The sequence below is a fragment of the Populus alba genome, chromosome 3 (genome assembly GCF_005239225.2).
Source record: "Populus alba chromosome 3, ASM523922v2, whole genome shotgun sequence".
NCBI lineage: Eukaryota > Viridiplantae > Streptophyta > Magnoliopsida > Malpighiales > Salicaceae > Populus > Populus alba.
In genome coordinates this window covers 3,280,206-3,301,314 of record NC_133286.1, presented here as the reverse complement: position 1 = coordinate 3,301,314, position 21,109 = coordinate 3,280,206, and the positions used below count along the sequence as shown (strand labels likewise).

The window sequence follows — 21,109 nt, the reverse complement described above, 5'->3', positions numbered from 1 at the left end:
CGAATTGGCCGGATCCTAGATTGAACTGCTTAACCGGGTTTCAAAACTATAATTATTATACTTGTACTTTTAAAGGTAAACATGAAAAGCTTGGTACAAAATAAAAAAGGAGGGAGAAACAGGAGGAGGAATAATATTTTTTGATATAAGAGATTTATTTTATGATATGTCTTATTGGACCATTGAATTTGTTGAAGTTTTATTAGAATCTCCTAGAGACTTTGTTTTTTGTTAAGGTTAAAATTCTATATCAATTGAGGTTTAGAAAGAATTTCAAATAAAATCTAAAAATTACTCTAACCAATTTATTATATTTTACTAATTAATTTAAGATTATTTTTTTATTTGGATTAAAACTCTTTTGTTATTTTTTTATCTTTATTTATTTCAAGTTTGTTTGACTCTTATTATTATTTTATTATTTTCAGATTTTGTTATTGATTTAGATAAGTTTTTAAATTTATGCAAGGAGTTATATACCTTTTAGAAAGACATACAATTTAAAAAATATTTAATAATAAAATTATAAATTAAAATATTTGTTATAATTTCTAATATAATTCTTCTATAAGTTTGATGTTCTTGCTCCGAGTAAATTTGAAAAATGGCAAGGATAATAAGAAAAATAAGAGTGAAAGTGTGTAATTATTATACCTACACTTTTGAAGGTAAACATGAAAAGCATAGTACAAAATAAGAAGTAGGGAGAAATTAGGGGAGGAATACATTTTTATTTTTGACAATTTATAAGATTTCTTTTATGATACATTGTATAGTTTCTTATTTGATTGTTGAATTTATTAAAGTTTTATTAGAATATTTTAGAGACTTTGTTTTTTTTTTTTTAAGATTAAAATTTTATATCAGTCAAGGTTCAAGAAGACTTTTAAATAAAACCTAAAAATTATTATAACAAATTTATTATATTTTACTAATTGATTTAAGATTAATTTTTTTATTTGGATTAAAACTATTTTGTTATTTTTTTTATCTTTATTTATTTCAAGTTTGTTTATGACTCTTTTTTTTCAGATTTTATTATTGATTTAGATAACTTTTTAAAAATATCTTTAGAGGGATATATTATTTAAAAATATTTAATAATAAAATTATAAATTAAACTATTTGTCATAATTTGCAATCTTACCCGTTGAAAAGCGAACATGTTAAAAATAACAATTTTAACATTTACAAAAATCGAAAAGGTCAAAGGAGTAACATATGACTTTCAAAACTAAAAGAACTCACATGTATAATCATAAGAAATACAAGGACTAAAAAATAATTTTCCCAAAATAGAGTCGTATAGAAAAAACAAAAAGATGGCAAAAAGTCCTTTGAGCCGCCCAAATCAACACAAGCTTTTTTTTAATTGGTTGGAGAGAGCTTTATAGCGTGCACAACTGAAGGAATACTCTCTCCCTCTCGCTCTCTCTCGCGCACACACGCGTTTCAGCGATGTCTATAGCCACTTCTCAGATCCGCACCCTTTGTCCACATGTTCTCTAAATTTGGTCATCACGGTATCACCTTTTCCTTTTTTTCTTTTTCCTTTGTATTTCTTTCAGTAATGTTTTCTGATGGCATGGTATTGGTATTTATGTTATTTCAGTGTGATAATTAATACATGTATGTGTGGGTGGTTTCTTGGGCAAGAATGAAAGGATGAGTGAGTGAAAATAGATTAGTTTGCTTGAGAATATTGGTTTCTATATGTTTTTTTTTTTTGGTGTTGGTATTAGTTTGGATTTTATATGCTCAAGTTTATGGTGAGCTGATGTTTTCAGTTTCAGATCTGCTATTTCAGTTGAATTGTTGGTGGGTTTTTCTTTTCTTTTCTTTTAATTTGTCTTTTGATGGAAGGGGCCTGTTTCTTAGTTTTACAGTTGCTGGATAAGGAGGTCGGTAGATTAGGTATTAGCTGATATGTGTGTGTATGTGTGTTATTGGAGATTCAGACTCACAGTATTGCAATTTGAATTTAAATGATATGGGGTCTGGAGTTTTTAACCTTTTTTGTATTACTATTTAGTAGTCTTATATATATATATATATAGTAGTGTAAATAATGTTGGATAGAGGTCGAGGTAATTGTGATGGGAGGGGTGGGATGGGAAGAATTAGTGAAAAATTTGCGCTCTGTCATTTTGGTAGGGAGGGCCCTCTCTGATTAAGGTTTGGGTACCATTCCTTTTCAGATATTACTTTGAGTTTGAAAAATGCATGACAATGTTCTGGAAGAGCTATTATATTAATTGTCTATTATTATTCTGCTAGATATTGCACTGTCCTACTTTATGCTGTCTAATGTTGAAAATAGCGCATCTTGTCCTGTAAAACGTGGCTTATATTGATATATTCTGTCCAGTGAATTGTGAACTCATAAGTTAGTTTGAATTATATCTGATTTTGGTTTGCTGAAAACCATTTTGTTTGACCATGTCTTGTAATCATTCAGAGGTTCTCATTTTTTTTGCTTCCTATCAGATTGATGAAACTTAAGAATTGTGAAGGAAGGAGCGTAAGAGGCTCCAAAGATCTGCGCACATCAATTGTGACTGTTTGTGCTGAAGGGTTTTATCCTAGAAATGTTGTCAGATATTTCTAGGTCCTAAATGCTTTTGTTGTTTCAGTCTCTGCTGTGGGTTCTGATTTTACAAAGATGGACAGGTCAGATACGTCAGGTTTTGTTAGTGGTGGAGTTAGAATATTGGGAATTTTCCATTTCTCTATAACCTATACCTGTTAGTATCATCTGCTGCAATCTTTTCTGCCAGCTAAGCCTTTCGTTCCCCAGCGCTTTAGTTTACAGCTTCTAGACAATGAATCTTAACAAAAACGGTCTGCGATTTTCTAATAATAATGAGCTTCCAAAAAATGACTGTTTTGGCGATACTGCTTTGAGCTTGAACTGCCTTGGATATGGAGGAAGCAGTTCGACCAATGCTGAGGGTGCTCAAAATAATCTTAAGGTTGATTTTTCTAATGGTTCTGATGATGGCTGCAAGTTGGTGCTTGGACTTGGTCCAACACCAAGTGCATATTTTGATGATTGTTACTGCTTGGGGGTTAACAAAAAAAAAAGGGCTGGATTCTGCTGCTATATTTCCCAAGGGGTTGCTGTCTGAGAGTGATTCAATCCTAAAACTTGGCCTTTCCGGAGGGGACAAGGAAGCCTTGAGTGGTCTCGACTATTCAATTTCAGAGACTGATACTAATACATCTATGCTGAACCAAATTTCTGATGATGATATTAGATCCCTGATTCCTGTTGTCGATGAGGGTTCAACCTCAGCAAAGAAGTCTGGTGGCTACATGACATCACTTCTTTTGGCTCCTAGAATGGATGTCAGAAAAGGTCCATCACAGACTGAACTTCTCAACTTTGGAACCAGATCTAATCATCAATTTCAGCTGAGCCATGAGCTATCTGCTAACACAGATTTCTCCATGGGCATTATGTCTGAGCAAGCGATTTCAACCACTTCTTCAGACCACAGAACAAGCAATCCGAAGAAATGCAAGTTCTTGGGTTGCTCAAAGGGAGCCCGTGGTGCTTCAGGCCTTTGTATTGGTCATGGGGGCGGACAGCGATGCCAGAAGCCGGGTTGCAGCAAAGGTGCCGAGAGCCGAACAGCCTATTGTAAGGTCCATGGTGGAGGAAGGAGGTGCCAACACTTGGGTTGCACTAAAAGTGCTGAGGGGAAGACAGATTTGTGCATTGCACATGGTGGCGGCAGGAGATGCGGGTTTCCAGGTGGATGCACTAAGGCTGCAAGAGGAAAATCAGGGCTTTGTATTAGACATGGAGGGGGGAAGAGGTGCAAGGTTAAAGACTGCACTCGTAGTGCTGAAGGACAGGCCGGGTTGTGCATTTCTCATGGGGGTGGGCGCCGTTGTGAACACCAAGGGTGTACAAAGGGTGCTCAGGGGAGTACTGGGTACTGCAAAGCTCATGGTGGGGGAAAGCGATGCATATTTGCAGGATGCACCAAAGGAGCTGAAGGGAGCACGCCGCTGTGCAAGGGACATGGTGGGGGAAAGCGCTGCATGTTTGATGGTGGTGGAATTTGCCCAAAAAGTGTTCATGGAGGCACAAACTTTTGTGTTGCCCATGGTGGTGGAAAGAGGTGTGTTGTGCCAGGCTGTACAAAGAGCGCGCGTGGCCGTACTGATTGCTGTGTTAGGCATGGTGGAGGGAAGCGGTGCAACGTTGCAAACTGCGGGAAGAGTGCCCAAGGTAGTACTGACTTCTGCAAAGCTCATGGTGGGGGTAAACGATGCACCTGGGGTGAGGGAAAATGCGAGAAGTTTGCCAGGGGTAAGAGTGGTCTATGTGCTGCACACAGCAGCATGGTCCAAGAGAGGGAGGCAAACAGGACTGGTTTGATCAGACCGGGACTCTTCCATGGCCTAGTATCTGCTGCTTCAACAGCAGGTAGCAGCATTGACAACAGTCATTCATATTCTGAAGTTAGTGCTGTCTCGGACTGCAGTGATTCCCTAGAAAGGCCAGCAAAAAGACTACATCTCATACCACCCCAAGTACTGGTTCCTCATTCTATGAAGGCCACTTTGTCTTTTACAAGTTTTATGAATGCTGACAAGCTAGAGGAAGGTACAAATGGTTACGGTGCCACCAGTGGTGGGAAAAAGAATTTCGACTATCTGGTTCCCGAGGGAAGGGTGCATGGCGGCGGCCTTATGTCATTGTTTGGTGGAAATCTGAGGAATGCAATCGATGGAGTTTGAATCTGGTGAATTTCAGCATCCAAATATATTATCCAGGGAGTAAATTTGTACAAAAGTGTGATGCCTGTTTAATAACTGTGTATAATTGGTGTTAAGCGGTAGTGTTTATTGTGTTAGGATTCCGTACAAGGCTCTTTATTTTTCTAGTTGACAATTTGACTGTTACAATAAGCCCTCGAATTATTTTCAGAACACTGCTGAATGAGGCACTGTATGTACATGGGAAGAAAGTTGCAAGTTCTGTAGCCATTTGAAGGAACTGCAGCTGCTGGAATGCCTCTGCCCTAAAGTTATTGTTGCTATACACCATTAAGGCAGTTGTGGAGGATTCTGCTTTGCAGTCCTGCCAGATTGATGTTTTTGAAGTGTGTCTTGTGCTTGCTGCTTTGTCAATTCTACATGTGTCCATTGAAGACATGTATACCTCTTGGTTTTAGTGTCCTTGGAAATTTCTTAAATATATTTTTATTTTTTAATATAAACACGTGGTAACTATATCAAAACTATAAAAAAAAATAAAAAAAAATCAATTCACTTTTCAGTCATGTAAAAAACATTTTAAAAAATAATTTGAACAAAAAAAAATAGTCAACACTTATTTCATGTTTCTTCTTCGTTGATCAACTTTATATGCGAGATTGATGCAAGTTTAAGTTCATTATGATTCCTAGGTGGTAAGTAGAGTAATTCACAAGCAAGTGATATGCGGCTGGCAGAAAATATTACTACCTACCTCAGTCCTATAATAAATGTCCTAATAGTTTTTGCACAGATTTTTTGAAAAAAATAATTATAAATGTTTATTTTAAAAACGTTATTTTAATAGCTTTAGCACAAATTAATAAAAATAATAAAGGATATATTTTTTTGTTTTTTACCCGGGTATTCTCATATCTTTTTAAAAGGTGAGACTAATCCCTTTCGGGGTTCATGACTGCCCCTCTCAACAAGTCTGCTTTCTAGAGATCGAATTTGTGTTATTATCTTTTCAGGGATATAACAGTGCCTACAACGATAGATCAATATTTCATTGGTAAAGAATATAAATCGCTATAGTTACATTCATACACCACTATTTATTGAAAAATGTTTTATATTTTTTTTAACCCTTTACCAACCCATTTTTTTTTCTCTAATTTTTCTTTTAATTTCATTGAAAGGATTGTGTCATAATATTTTTCAATTTTTTTTTGTTGGGTTATATACTAATTTCATGAATTTGTTTTTCAACTTCAACATTAAATTTATTGAAAGTGAGGTTTTATTTTTTTTCAATTGCTTTCTATGAATTTATTTCGATTTTATAATCTAGATCGTCAGTTTAACAAGTTAACCAGGTTAATTTGGGTGATTTTTTTGCTGTTTTTTTAATTTTTTTAATTTTATCATTTAATATTGGATTGGTTGAAAATTGAACTTATAAATTCTTTTTCAATTTACTTTTTATAAGGTTATTCCGATCTCATGACCTGAGTTACAGGTTTAAAAAGTTGGCTTGAGTTGACTCTATTTATTTTTTGGTCCTTTTTTACTTTATTTTTTTTTTAATTAGACTTCATATTTTTTTTTTAAATTTGCTTTCTATGAGATTATTCCAATCTCATAACCCGAGTCTCGGGTTTGGTAAGTTAACCCGAGTTGACTTGATTTATTTTTTGAATTCTTTTTTAATTGAATATGTAACAATCTGCAATTATAAAAGTTTTTGAGCCTTGAACTTATGTGAAAAACAAAATATTTTTTTTCTTGAATTACTCTCGTAAAATCATCATTGTTTTTTTACTATTGTATTTTCAATCCTTAACTTGTTATTAACAATTCTATTAAAATTTCAGCAAAATTTTTTTCTATTCGGATCATTAACAATTCTTCTCTTTTCTTAAAAACCAGGATAGAAAATTAAGGAAATTTTAATTCCTATCTATACAATAATTCATTCCCACAATGGGCCTCTAGCCGCTCAAACAAACAAACAAAAAAAATAATCATATGACAACATTTATTACACATATTAAGCTAATACTTTTTAAATTACATAAATGATCAATTTGAGAACATTTTACAAATACATGTTCACTAGCTTTCATTAAACTACTTTCCAACCTAATTCATTATTTATTACATCCACTATCTTACCAAATCTCCTAAACACTAGTCGTCCAATAAGTTTAATTGTTGACTTGTGAAGAAGAGTAAGAAAACCTTGCAATCATAACATATTTATTTAAGTTTTTTATCTGAAGAACTTATAAGACAGATCCAGGTATCTATAAACTTTACTAAATAGTAAACTTTACTAATTCTTCACGCATCACATGTAACGTCATATAGGTCCATTGACCTCATATTTCATTCCATGCCTCAATAAGCATATTTTTATTTGTATTTTCCCCTTGATCTTCACTTATGCTCTTTAACAACTCTTTACTTAAATTCTCATTTGAAATTTGAAGGCAATTTCTTATCTAACCTTCATCTCAGAAACTTTCCCTTCTAGACTATATCTTTAATTTTTAACTTTGAGGTAGATTATAAATCTATCCCATGGTACCACCCCATGAACCAAACTAAGAAAAGAGGTAAACCTATACCAAACTTTCATCATGGATACTTTTGAAAACCTAATCACCATAATGGATAATTTCATACCAATTTCAAAACTATAACTATTAGTACCTTAATCTCTTATCTATATGTTAACTTAATTAGTTATAACTTTAGCATTTCATATTTATCAATGTAATATGTAACTGTTTATTTACATCTTCATATACTTACCAATCTTCTATTTAACAAACAGTTGTACATTTACCTGTTTTTCAGTCATGGTGTTCATATTCTTGCCAAGTCATGGTTTCACATATTCTTACTTTTTTCAGCATCTAGAGTTTTCCAATTTACTCATTACCTATCACTTTTAAGTTGTCAATTCAGCTATCACTCTAACATGCTAGAACTACCTTAACAGTTCTTAAATGTACCAAGTTTTTGTTATTAAAATAGCTCACATGCACCTTACCACATTGTTTAACTAATCCCTTATTTTCCATAACTTACTATCATTGTTATCATTAAAATCTCCATATATATGCTGCCTAACACAACATTTGAAAGCATCCTATTGCTATCTCCATAACAATACTCTAACTCATATCATAAGTTGTCTAAAAACATCTTATGAATTGCATTCCAATGTCATTTCAAAATACAGTAATCTAGTATAATTAGTTACCATTATCAAATGTTGACTACCTAAATAGATTCTATATTAATATCACTAGTCAAATCTTCTTCATTTTGAAGTCAAATCTGAATCTTTCATTCAGGTCATTCCACATTCTACTTCTTTTCCTTTTTATATTTTAATTTTATTTTCTGGTTTTTTCTTTTCATGTTTCATTCCTTTTTCATGATTTTTAATATAACCCACAACTATTATATTTTCTATAATTTTTATTTCACACATCAACAATCTTGCATAATTGGTTATACCTTCCAGTTATCCAGTACAACTTTAAACTACCATGATCAATGATACTATTTAATTCTGGCTAAACCTTATGGTTGCCAATAACTCTGACAAACCCTACACCTATCCCCTTAATTATTGTTAATACAGATGATTAAGACATCTATTCTTCATGCCAGTAATCATCCACGTGAAATAAAAAAGCCTTTTACCCATCTCTTTAGTTACCATGAACATGGTCACTAAGTATTAGAACACATTTTTTTTTCTTTGTCATGGCCGTGAAGTTCATCAATAAATATCAATAACCATCTCCTTAGCCACCACCATTATAGTATACTAATCATTAAACATCTTTTGTGTCTGTCAACATTATTGATCAACATTGATATTTATTTCTTCAACTACCTCCATTATAGTATACTAAGTATCGAACATCCTCTATGTTCGTCAACATTGATATTTATTTTCTTAGCTACCGTCATTACAGTTTATTAAGTACCAGACATCTTTTATGTTCATCGACATTATCGACCAATATCGATATTCATTTTCTTAGCTATTGCTATTATGATATACCAAATATCAGACATCCTTTGTATCCATCAACATTATCAATCAACATCGATAATCATTTTTTTAGCTACCACCTTTATGGTTTACTAAGTATTAAACATCCTTTGTGTCCGTCAAAATTATTAATCAACATCGATATTCATTTTCTTACCTACCGCCATTATGATATACTAAGTATTAGACATCCATGTGTCCATAAATATTATTGGTCTTTAAATGAATAGGTAATTATATTTGAATAGAATTGAGAACTCCCTTTACAATAAATTCTCAACTTTTATTTAAATCAAGTCATGCAATATTTTCCTCTTACGAGTTAATTCATGCCATTTCTATTTTCAACACAATTTGTACTAATGCACATTAATAAAACAAGGCTAAAGAAAGTACAATTTTTTAAAATAGAACGAGGTAACAAACACTTACTTGCAAAGTGTGTAACTCTAGTAATATCTCCTGTATCTATAGGATTACAAGCTATTTAAAACACATAAAATTATCTTGGGAACCTCATCTCAATTCTCATTTAATGAATTAATAAAAAATAAATTCACAAAGCTCAATATACATCCATACTTTTCATTGTTCTTATCATTTATAAAACCCCAATTCTACTATTTACTCTAGGTATAATAATCTATTAACACACAATCATGAAATAAACACAACAATTAACATCCATGCACCTAATTTAGCCAAATTCCACACTTAATAATAATAATCTATGATGACTTCTATCCTTCCTTTTCTTTTTATTATGCATTTTAAGCCAAAGCTAACATTTAATTTTCCAAAGCATATACTCTCATTCCCTTATTTAAAAATCTTTCTAACATGTTCCAATTCAAGGTTTTTTTTTTTTTTTTTTTAAGAAATGTTTCAACGCATTGAACCACCCAGAAGCCCATTTCCCATTATTTTTCAAATATGGTTGAAACTACACATTTAATGTTCTTAGGTTTTCCTTGTAAATTATCTATTACAATTACTTTTAACAAATTCGTTTCAACTTCATGAAAGCATTTAACACACTATAAGCTCCTTTTACTTTCATTTCTCTTCCCTTTTTTTTTTTTTTTTTTTAATGTTAGGCCGAAACTAGCTTTACTTTATCCTTTGGTTTTTCTTTCAATTTTCCTATAAAGGTTCATCTTAAACAAGTTCATTTAACAATCTAACATACATGGTCTTACTTCATTTTCATCCCAAAACCAATCAAAATCAACTTCTTCATTCATGGTTAAACACAACTAAAACAATTACTTTGGAAGATTCCAATATTTTCCCTCTTTGATTGAACCTTAGACATAGATAATCCATGGATTTGTTTCTTTAATTTCCCCCCTCACAATTCCTTCTAAAAAAACAACTATACTACACATTAAAACACATCAATTCATTTAACACAGTTCTAGTCTAAAGAATCTAAACCAATTCAAATCACCATTTTTTACTAATATGCTTTTCTTTCCTATTAAAATTTTCTTCATGCTTTTGAAACCAAACTCCATTTATACATGCTTTCTACATTTACACATCAATTAAATCACCATTAGAACCAAGAATTTCAAATAGATTCTCTTCCTTTAATGAATTTAAAAATTCAGACAAGGGTTTCCTTCCCTTTCATTTTCAAGTTTACTAACCAATATCAATTTCTCCAATTACTCATCATAAACAAGAAATAAGCAGTAAGAACACTTATTCAAGACATCTAGAATGGATTTAAACAAGCCTTTAAACAAGTCCCCCCCCCCCCAATTCTTCTTCTCTCTAGGCTTTAAGCTTTCTCTCTCAACAATTTTCACTCCCTTTGATCTTTGCCTCCCAAATCAATTTAGATATTGTTTTCCCTTGAAGTAAATGCTTAAATCTATATATTACATTACAAATAAAAAAGAAAAAGATAATTTTCTCTTAAAATTTGGTGGAAAAATTAGTAACCCTCCTTCTCCTCTTTAAGAACTGCTAGGCTATTGTTCTTATAGCAAGAAGATAATATTTTTCTTCTAATTATAATTTTACCTTTTATTTAACCTTTTAGGTGATTTTCATGTGAAAAACCCAGTTTCCAACCTAAATCATAAGACCTTACTGAATTTTGCCTGACTTAATAAAAAAAAAAAATGTTTTGAGACTTCAAGAAAAGTTTTAGCTTAATCCAAAAATTATATTAAAAGTTATGCATGATAGTATATAAAAAAGGTTAGTTTATGATTTTGTATAAAAAATCTGAATTTTCTTATCAAATCCTTATATATATCATATCAATCATTCCACTAGGTACTAGGGACAATATATTTATTTCAAAAAAATATATTTTTTATTATTTATTTTATTTTTTGACTTATTAATGTTTCATAATAACATTACTGATTTTTAGTCTACTTTACATCAATACTTTTTCATATAGTTCTTTATTATTTTTTATTTTCTCATTTCTATCATAATCTCAAAAAATTATTTGCTCATTTTCAGAACATATTTATTTAAAATTTTTCTAATTCTTCTATCCATTGTTTTTGTCGTCACTGTTTTTTCCATTATGACAAATTTTAAACTAAAATTTATAATTCTCATTTTAAATTCAATTACACCTTTAAATTTATTTATGGAGAATCTCATTCATTACACATCACCTTTATTATTAATTTCATCATCTATTCATTTATTTTCATTTTGAGTTTCAATTACCCTTTAAGGTCTCATTACTTTTAATCCTAAGTTTATGCGGGGCTTTATAAAATATATATTTTTTAATTTCACACTCCAACAACTGAATCTTTTTCTTTTTTTATTTAGTTTTCTTAATCTCATATTTTAATATTAGATTATTTGGGAATTGATATTTATATTTGTTTTTTTATAGAGTTATCATGATCTCATGAATTTAGTTTTTGTTTTTTCTCTTGATTTCAATCTTGAACATTGAATCTATTATAAATGAAGTTTTGTAATTTTTTTATTTGATTTTTATGAAGTTATTTCGATCCTATAACCTGAGTCATGAGCTTAAAAGGTTGGCCTAGGTTGACTTGTATTGCTTTTTTTTTTTTAATTACTTGTTTTGGATTTTATCATTCAACATTGAATTTGTTAGAAATTGGGCCTGATTTTTTTTTTCCTATAAGGTTATCTCGATCTCATGATCTAAGTTGCTAATTTGACGGGTTGACCCAATTTGTTTTTATTTTTTTTTTAATTTAATATATTTTTTTAATTTTATCTTTCAATATTATATTAATTAAAAATTGGCTTTCATAATTTGTTTTCTATAAAGTTATCACAGTCTCATCATTGAAATAAAAAATTTGACATGTTAACCCGTATAAATTTATTATGTTGTTATCACAACAATTAAAAACAAACATCATTCAATATATTATCGTATCAATATTAAAAAAAAATATCATCCAAATATGCATTATATTTTGAATTTACAATTAACACTTGTATATTTTTATATATATATAAATGACAAATAATCTAGTTGATGGTATTAGTTGTTTCAATGTTTTGATTGATGGGTGTGGTGGAGGCTTAGTATCTGTTCCTCGTTTTTTAAAACTAAGTTAGGCAAATCACAAATACATCACTTTTTATTAATCTTACACTAAAATTATTTTTATATCAATTTTACCTCTAAATTGTTTTGATTTCTTAATTAAAATATTTATTAATATTATTCAATGAAGCACGTTAAGTTTCTTAAATAATGTTATCATTTCTTTAAATTAAATTACAATATGAATGGAGATATGGATGAAAATTAAAAAAATGTATTAAGTTTTTAATTGAGGATTTTTGAGAGTTCAAAGATAAAATTGACGTAAGAAATTGTTTGATGATAAAATCGATACTCCTTTTCTTATCTTTTTTTTTTGAAATTTTATTTCTTTCATTATTTTCTTCATTCCCATTTAAATAAATATTTTTTTTATGGGGTCAAAAACACTTGTGTCGTTTATCATATAGTTTCTTTTCTTTTCATATATATATATATAAAGATAGTGAGAAAGAAGAGTGCCTTCTTTTGATGGAAATTGCTGTGTTGTTACCCTGAGTAGAGAAGAAAAATATGATTCTATTTATTCCTGTAACAATCTTTGACTAAATCTCTATAATACTTAAAAGTGATATGGGTGCTTCCATGGCCCCTTCCTGCCGTGTTTGATGGCAGCTTAACTTTCATATCTCCCTATAGAAATTACAGCAGCCAGAAACTTCAATATAAGATATAAAACTAGACATTGAAAAGAAAGGAAAGGTAAATGGTAAAAACAGTTTATGCACAATGGTTGATATCACTTTCAAACACAATAGCTCTTGAGGAGACTTCCATGGTGCCCTAAAAAAGGGAGGATCATCTGGGTCCAGACAATTCATCTGGAGGGATGTGGGATGAGGAGTCTACGATCCAGTTAGTGTTTGGGTGGTGAGTGTGGTTAAACTCTTGACGGAAAATCTCCTCTTTCTGCCATTCCTCCCATCTCTCCGCCAATCCATCCCCTTCCAGCATTCTGACCACCTCTGACATCTTGGGTCGTTCCATTGGGGAGCTCTGTGTACACAGTAGAGCAACTTGGATCAGTTGCTCAACCTCATCATCGGTGTAAATTCCCTGCAGATCAGCATCAACCAGCGTCTCCAACTTCTTATCTTTTAGAAGTCCCTTCACCTGAAGTTTCAGAAATGAAGTTAGACACAAAGGAAGCCACTTTCTTTGATGATTGGGCAACCTAGATAGCAAACATGGAAATGTAAATGACTGATGACGCTTTGCCAACGCGTGAATGACAATGCTAGGAGCCTAGGAGGTAGATATCTTAGCACCTCTTTCGCAAGCCCCGCAAACGATCAACACATATGAAAGTACAAATAGAATACCCAAACGAACATGCACAGCTAGCTGCTACCAGCCACCCAGTCCAGAAACTACCAAAAGCAAAATGCACCTCTTTTTAGCATCAGTTGTCATCCTATGAATGTATGTCCAATACGAAGGCCAAAAGGGTGCTTCCTAACCTGTGAAAATTTCTGTTCCAAGTACCAATCCATCTCCCATAACCAGTACATTGTTGTCTAAATCACCCAGAATTAGCATATACAATAGTTTCTTTAATTAGCACAGAGTTATTCTTAGGCTGGAAATAAGCGTCCACGGCAGCTAAAAACAATCACCTAGGTCCATTCTTATATAGAGCTGGAAGCCCAACTACTCAGTAATGACAGTAAACAAGACTGCTAGAGTAACACTGACTAATATACAAGTGTAAGACTAACTTTTTTACACCAAACCAAATGTTTCCTTGTTACAGCCTTTTTTCCTTCAATATCAATGAGTTTTTTTTTATTATTATTATTAATGGAACTTCCAATAATGTTATTAATGGAACTTCCAATAATGAGTGGGGTCGAACATTTGAGGTACGTTTAAAATTTCATCCCAACAAAAAAGAAAAAATTGGACTTTTAATTCCAATTGCTATTAAATCCAATTTCTCCCTTTAAATTTTGAGATAAGCAATCTATTGCCCCCTCAGGCACTGCTTCCCTTGCCCCAAGCTAATAGTTGAGCCCATTACCTACCTACCTCCTTGAATAGATTACAAATAGACATTGCCCTGACAAACTTTTAACTTCATAAAAATCAAGCTAGTTGCAAACTGAGTCAATTATGCCAAATGCGAAGGGGTCATTTACTAGCTAGAAACCATTTGATATACTAAACAACAAAGCAAACGCATCCTATTTGTGCAAATATGTACTGATTCACTTTAATTTGATTTCTTCATATTGACATTGTACAGCTTAGGTGGCTGTTCTGATATTGTTTGTAGAGACTCTTTCAAAGGTATGTAGGCTGAAGCTTTGATGAGTAATTGTTGTAGAGTTGGTAAAGTTAGGAAAGCAGGTTGTTTGGGGATTATTAGTGAGTGTTTTAAATCTAGTTTGATGGTGTTTGTTTGCTGGAAATTGTAGATGGTGTAGGGTACGATTCTGGGAGTCACTTGAGGAAGAAAAACCTAAGCTTCTCACCCAAGGTTTTTAGAAGGCACACCTAAGAGGATTGCATCACACAATCAAAAGCGAATTTGCTGGAATTTCAGTCCTAAACTGATTTTGAAGATAGAGCATTACAAGCATGATACTTAATTGACTTAACAAGCTCCTTTCCTAATCCAACAAGGGATTAGACTGCTAAACCACCAACAAAACTATTCTTGTTTAGAATAGAAATAACTTTAGGACTAATAAAATAAATACTAAAGAGAAATAAAACCTACAAATGTAGAGTTAGCCTAGTGTCATAGTGATTATAGTTTCTCAATTATAATTATGTAATGAGAGAGGCTAACCCCTGTGTAGAACGAGCCTTCCTGACCTAGACCTGAACAATTTTCCAGCTGCATTCTAAAATTATTAAAAGACACAAATTTGATCCTTTTGTCGCCTGCATCACATTTTCCTTCACCACATGCAGCAATAATGGAAATCCCAACAAATGATGAACAATCCTAGAACATTCACTACCTTTTGATGTCATCAAACTTTTAATGTAAGAACACAGGAGGGAATGAAGTGACTACATACCCAATCAAGTAACATCACATCGTCATCGTTTGCAAGCCGAGCAAGATCGAAAGCCCTTTGTCCAGTAATAAGTTCAAGAAGCATGACTCCATACCCAAAAACATCAGTCTTCTCTGAAGACTTTCCTGTTGATAGGTACTCAGGTGCTATATGCCCTATTGTACCACGTACTGCAGTAGTAACATGAGTATCTTTGTAATCCATGAGTTTTGCCAACCCAAAATCTCCAACAACTGCTTCAAATTCCTCATCTAACAATATATTTGCAGCTTTCACATCACGGTGAATAATCTTCGGATCACAATGATCATGCAAATAAGCCAGCCCTCGGGCAGATCCTAATGCAATTCGCTTCCTTTTTGGCCAATCAAGAGGTGGTTGTGATTCTGGACGCTCTGCAATAATGCATCAGTTTGAAATAGAACAAATGATAATTAGTAAAACCAGCCTTCGAGTTATTAGAAAGCTTAATAATTTGCTACAAATAGAGCCAGAATACAAACTTCTAAAATTTTTGCCAACTTCTTTTCTTTCATGATGCTAAATGTTATATATAACACATAGAATTGGAGTTTATTTTTCTTTTTTGTTTGGCACAAAAAGGAGAATCTTATCAATAAAAAAAAAGAATAACCACAATATACAGCACACAGGATGATAAAATAATCATGTCCATTCTTTATATTCTCTCTGTTTTATAGCTGTTAAATAGTAATTAAGAACTTCTGGGTACAAATGAGGGTTGCATATTCAAACTTTTTTGAGATGGTCTCTCAAGCATTTTTTTTTACCGTGGAATGTATACCGAAGAAACACAAAATCCCTGCAGACTGAAGAGGAGACTGAAGGGGCATTAAACAGGGGGACCAAAATGCAAAATTAGGAATTGCAATTGGAGAATTGAGGTTTCTGTTCAAATTGGACTTGAAAATAAACTATTGTTAAGATTTAAGATTGAAATCCTTGGTCAACCCGAATTTGGACATGATATCACAAAATTATATGAAAAATTTAAAGCTACCTTAAGGGAAAGAATCTAAGAGGATTGGCACGTGGAAAATGAATCACTTATAAATTACATAACAACAAGAGACAAATATAGCAAACAAATTGCTGGTAGCAATACCTCTTAAACATGATGCTACACTTCCATTAACCATAAAAGGATAAACAAGCAACCGCTCAGTTGGAGTCATGCAAAATCCTCGTAGACGAAGCAAATTTCGATGCACAGCCATGCTGATCATCTCAACTTCTGTCTGAAACTGCAGTTCCCCTCCCTGGGTGCGCTCCTCTTTCAGTCTTTTAACAGCTGCTAGAGAACCATCAGCTAAACGTCCTTTATAAACCTTTCCAAATCCACCTCTGCCCAAAATGTTTTTGTGACTAAAATTGTCAGTTGCAACTTGTAGCTCACGCAGAGAAAACCTTTTAAGCTGTCCAAGATGAACTTCTGGGTCCTCTTCAGCTGCACATAATTGTAAAGGAAGTGAAAACGCATTCTAAACAGGTGAAATTTCAGCTATGATTAAATAAGACCTCTCCTTCAAAAAAAAAAAAAAAAAAACTGACCAGGTACATCAAAGAAATGGTCCTGTGGTTTTCTACGACGCCAATAAGCAAGTACAATTGCAGGGCCAGCAAACAGCAGAGCAGCACCAGCAGCAACTCCTCCAGCAATAGCTCCAATGGCACTATTCCCTATTGCAAATGATATTTCAAGACTTTACCATGCTTCGGGAATACCCAGAACAACAAACATTTTCAAATGAAAGAGACCTACTAAGATTCAAAATCCAACCCCAGACAGAGGCACTTATCTTAACCCCTCTCAACCCCTTCCCTCTTTTGGTTAAATAAGTAAATAAAAAGTTGACATTGTAACTGACCATTAGAAGGACCCGATGGTGGAGTAAGAGAAGGTGGCGGAGAAGCTGGAAGAGGATTCAGTTTATTATTGGCAAAACTGCAAACAAATGCGGAGGTTAGTAACGCAGGTACTGTGTCATCTACAACCACCAAAATGACACTAAAAAATAGAATTACTTGCAACAAACCTTATAGGTGTGAATAAAGAGAATGAGCCATTGACAGGAATATTTCCTGTTAGTTTGTTGTTAGAAAGATCCCTGCACAAATGGCAATATGTTTTCATTTGAGCAATATTTGGAACCTGGGGAAATTAAGGACACACCTATTCATGATAATGAAAATACTTTCATCAGAAAAATAATACTCACAGGACTTGCAAGGTGTTAACCGTAGTTAAATTCATTGGAATTGGTCCCGACAAGGTGTTGTTGTTGAGACGCCTATTTGACAGAACAGAAAAGTCATGTTCTGAATCTCAATGACATTGACAACGCAAAAACAATATTTAAACAAAACAGCCAGGAAAAATACAGAATAAACTTTATGCACTACTAGATGTGCAAAGCCAGATTTCTAGATGGCACTTACTATCACCCGAAGTACAAATTGTCAGGGTATGTCTTGCTTATCAACAAAATGTCTAATCAGATTTATCAGAAGAAAATGTCAAGTGCAGATATCCATTACTTTGCCCCGTCTCTTCTTTAGTGAAATTGTGTAAGTGGCAAGAAACTCATAGTGGTAAAAGTAGCAAAACAAAATAATCTCCATCCCATATTGGCACAAAAAGAGCAAGCATGTAAAGTGTACATCCAAAACATAAACATTTATATCCATTTGTTATTACCATTTTCATAAAAAACTGTACGAACAATTACTGTCAGCATATGCATTACTTCAACCCTTGTCGCTTCTTCAGTGAGTGAAGGAAACTTTTATGATAAAAGACAGAAAAATATTTATCTTCATTTCACATTGCCACATAAAGAACAACCATGTAAGGCCTACTGCCAATACACACACAGCAAACTTCCATGAAAATATAAAAGACAGAGCAAACTAGTTCCAAGCTTTACAGAAATATTGGATGGAAGGCATGGTTACATACAAGAACCGGAGTTTCTGAAGCTGGCCCAACGTCTTTGGAATCTGACCGCTTAAATTGTTCAAGTAAAGATCCAAGCTCACCAAGTTTGTCAGATTCCCAAGCTCATCTGGAATGTTTCCAGTTATGTTATTGCTGTAAAGTTCCCTGTCAAAAGAACTTCATTACTAATTGTGATTCAATGACAAAAAAAAAAAAAAAAGAAGAAGGGGCAGGGTTTCAACAAAAGCCTGTTTTAAAAAATATAAAATTTCAATTCCAGGTGATGTAACTCGTCTATCAATTGCCACTAGGAATTTGTGTTGGAAAAAATTCCCACATGTATATAACTAATGTCAGAAGGTTTCTAAATTATAGATATACAAAACTGTGTGCAGAGAGTCTACGATTTGCCCCTTTAAAGCCTTGGTATTCAGACACCAATCAGTAAGATCATGTCTAGAATCAAGACATTCAAGTAGATTTAGATAGCTTGTTTTCAGGTGGAAATTGCGCAAAGTGGGCTCAATGGTGATAGAAAATCAGTATGGGTATTTGCTGACTCCTTTTCCTCTCTCTTTTCAATTTTGATAGGCACAACATAACCAGTCATACTTCTATACACGCTACTTGTGCACAATCAATGAGGTGAACCATACTTCTACACACTCTACTTATGAGCAATCGAACCAATCAAACAAAGAAGACTTACAAGTATTGCAAATTCGGTAGGTTACCAAGTTGTGTAACCAGTGGACCAGATAGATTTGCATTTCCAAGATCACTGAAAGTAAAATTAGCATGTTGTTACATTAACAGCAATAGTAGCCGCCATCATCAACTAAATTTAACACTATCTTAACTCCATAAACAAACTTACACACGCGTGACGCTATTTTCACTATTGCATGTAACATGAAACCAGGTGCAAGGATTGACAAGAGTAGGATCCCAACTCTGAAGAACATTACCCGGATCAAGAAAATTCGTCCTTAATGCATTCAAGGCATCGCCTGTCTTGCCAACACAAAACCATGTTATTATTTTTCCAGTATATATGTACTACAACAAACAACAAGACAAGAAAAGAAAGGCATACCTTCTGCATTACCGGATACCCTTAACACCAAATGAAACAGCAAAAAGAAAGCCGAGCTCCAGATCTCCCACATCCCTTTTTCCTTCTTTGTGGAACCCCAAATTATTTCATTTCTTTACACTACCTTGACTTTGTAATAGTTCAAGAACCGAACCCGTTGACCCAAACCCAAATCCCTACAATCTCTAGTTTTGAGGTCCAAGATGGGAAATTTTACTTTTTAGCAAGATGGGGAGTTGATTTTCAGTGTGTTTGGTGAGAGAGATGGCTCGTGTGGAGTGGGTAAGCCAAAAACAGGGGAAAAAAATGGAGAGTTGGATTGACAATATGAGAAGAGTTCGCTGAGAGAGAGAGAGTGTGTGTGTATATATATTCAATGATCTACGGTTTGGAGGCCGAGGGGGTTTGTCTTGGTCAAAGACACCATGTGTCACTTACCCATTTGGAATGCACTACATGCTCGAATGAAATTTCCTATCCTTTCTTCCATCTTTAATTATTCTTTTACGTCCCTAAATTTTAAATTTTTTATATTTGTAGATCATTTTAATATAATAATATTAAAAATAATTTCAAAAAAAAAAATATTTTGATGTATTGTCAAGTCAAAATCACTTTAAAAATTAACTATTATAACACTTTTAAATATAATTTAAATCTTATCACACAAATTCAATTTAATTTTTTTAATATCCAACTCAGATAAAATAATAGTAAAATTGGGTCTCGAATAAATTTACAGAATTAAATTAGATTTAATAATAATAATAATTTAGATACCATATAAATCTTAACAAGAACCAAGTTAGTTTTAAATGAAGTAATATTTTTATGAGTTTGGATAATATATTTTAATATTATTGAGATCTATATTTAATTTTAATATATAATACCAAAAATAAAATAGTAGCATGCTAACATTACAAAGGAAGGAAAGTGAACAAATAGAGTGTTTATTATTTGGCTATTTGCATCTAGAAATTAAGAAGGAAAACCTCATTTTAGTCCCTTGATTATATATAGTTTCTTGATTGGTCCTCCAACTACTAATTTTATTAAAATATAGAAGATGATGTAGTGTTAAATACAAAACTATCCAATTTTTTCTTTATTTAGAACGTGTAAGAAAAGTTATAAAAATAAATTAAAATAATATAATCCTCAAATTGTGCACAAGATAAATGGAGAAAAATAGAATATTTTCTAGGAGGAATAGAATTCGTTAGGAAACTTGAATAAGATGTGCACTTTTTAACATGACGTATAAGTAAAGACTTGACTGTGGAAATGTAGATCGGTAGGGACTTAATTGATAAAATTAGTAGTTGAGGGAGTTAGTTAAGAAATCAATATAGTTTAGGGACTAGTATGACATATTCCTTGAGCACCAGTTCAACTAGCCGGGTCAAATAAGCCACAACTGTCCAACCTTGTAAATTAAGGGCAGGTTTCGCCCCTCTTATCATTTAAGTTTTTTTGAAGGATTTTGTCTCCTTTCTTTATGGTTATTTAAAAAAAAAAAAAAAAAAAAAAAAAAAGACTGGAGAAAGTTCAACAGAGAAAAAGGCATTGACCGAGAGGCAGAAGAATATTCTTTATAGCCCAAATCATGAATGTTAAATATAATTCCACGTATCAACATCATGTACAAATAACACTCAAG

The 21,109-nt window shown here is 32.7% G+C and overlaps 1 protein-coding gene and 1 pseudogene across 2 annotated transcripts; one reads left to right on the top strand and one right to left on the bottom strand.

Moving 5' to 3' along the window:
• Nucleotides 1-1,363: 1,363 nt before the first annotated feature.
• LOC118029134 (uncharacterized) lies at nucleotides 1,364-5,117 on the top strand (annotated as a pseudogene).
• Nucleotides 5,118-12,861: 7,744 nt separating this feature from the next.
• On the bottom strand, nucleotides 12,862-19,818 carry LOC118029117 (BRASSINOSTEROID INSENSITIVE 1-associated receptor kinase 1). 2 transcript variants are annotated; one of them, XM_035032942.2, is made up of 11 exons: nucleotides 19,447-19,818; nucleotides 19,228-19,364; nucleotides 19,060-19,131; nucleotides 18,372-18,515; nucleotides 17,632-17,703; nucleotides 17,449-17,520; nucleotides 17,281-17,357; nucleotides 16,964-17,092; nucleotides 16,518-16,859; nucleotides 15,392-15,786; nucleotides 12,862-13,475 (listed from the first exon to the last, which is right to left on the bottom strand). In XM_035032942.2, exons 1-11 carry the CDS (start codon nucleotides 19,453-19,455, stop codon nucleotides 13,161-13,163), a joined length of 1,764 nt encoding a protein of 587 aa, XP_034888833.1. In that variant the 5' UTR covers nucleotides 19,456-19,818; the 3' UTR covers nucleotides 12,862-13,160. The 2 variants fall into 2 exon arrangements, with proteins under 2 accessions (XP_034888833.1, XP_034888827.1); XM_035032936.2 differs by having other exon boundaries at nucleotides 19,228-19,360; nucleotides 19,447-19,817.
• Nucleotides 19,819-21,109: the final 1,291 nt, after the last annotated feature.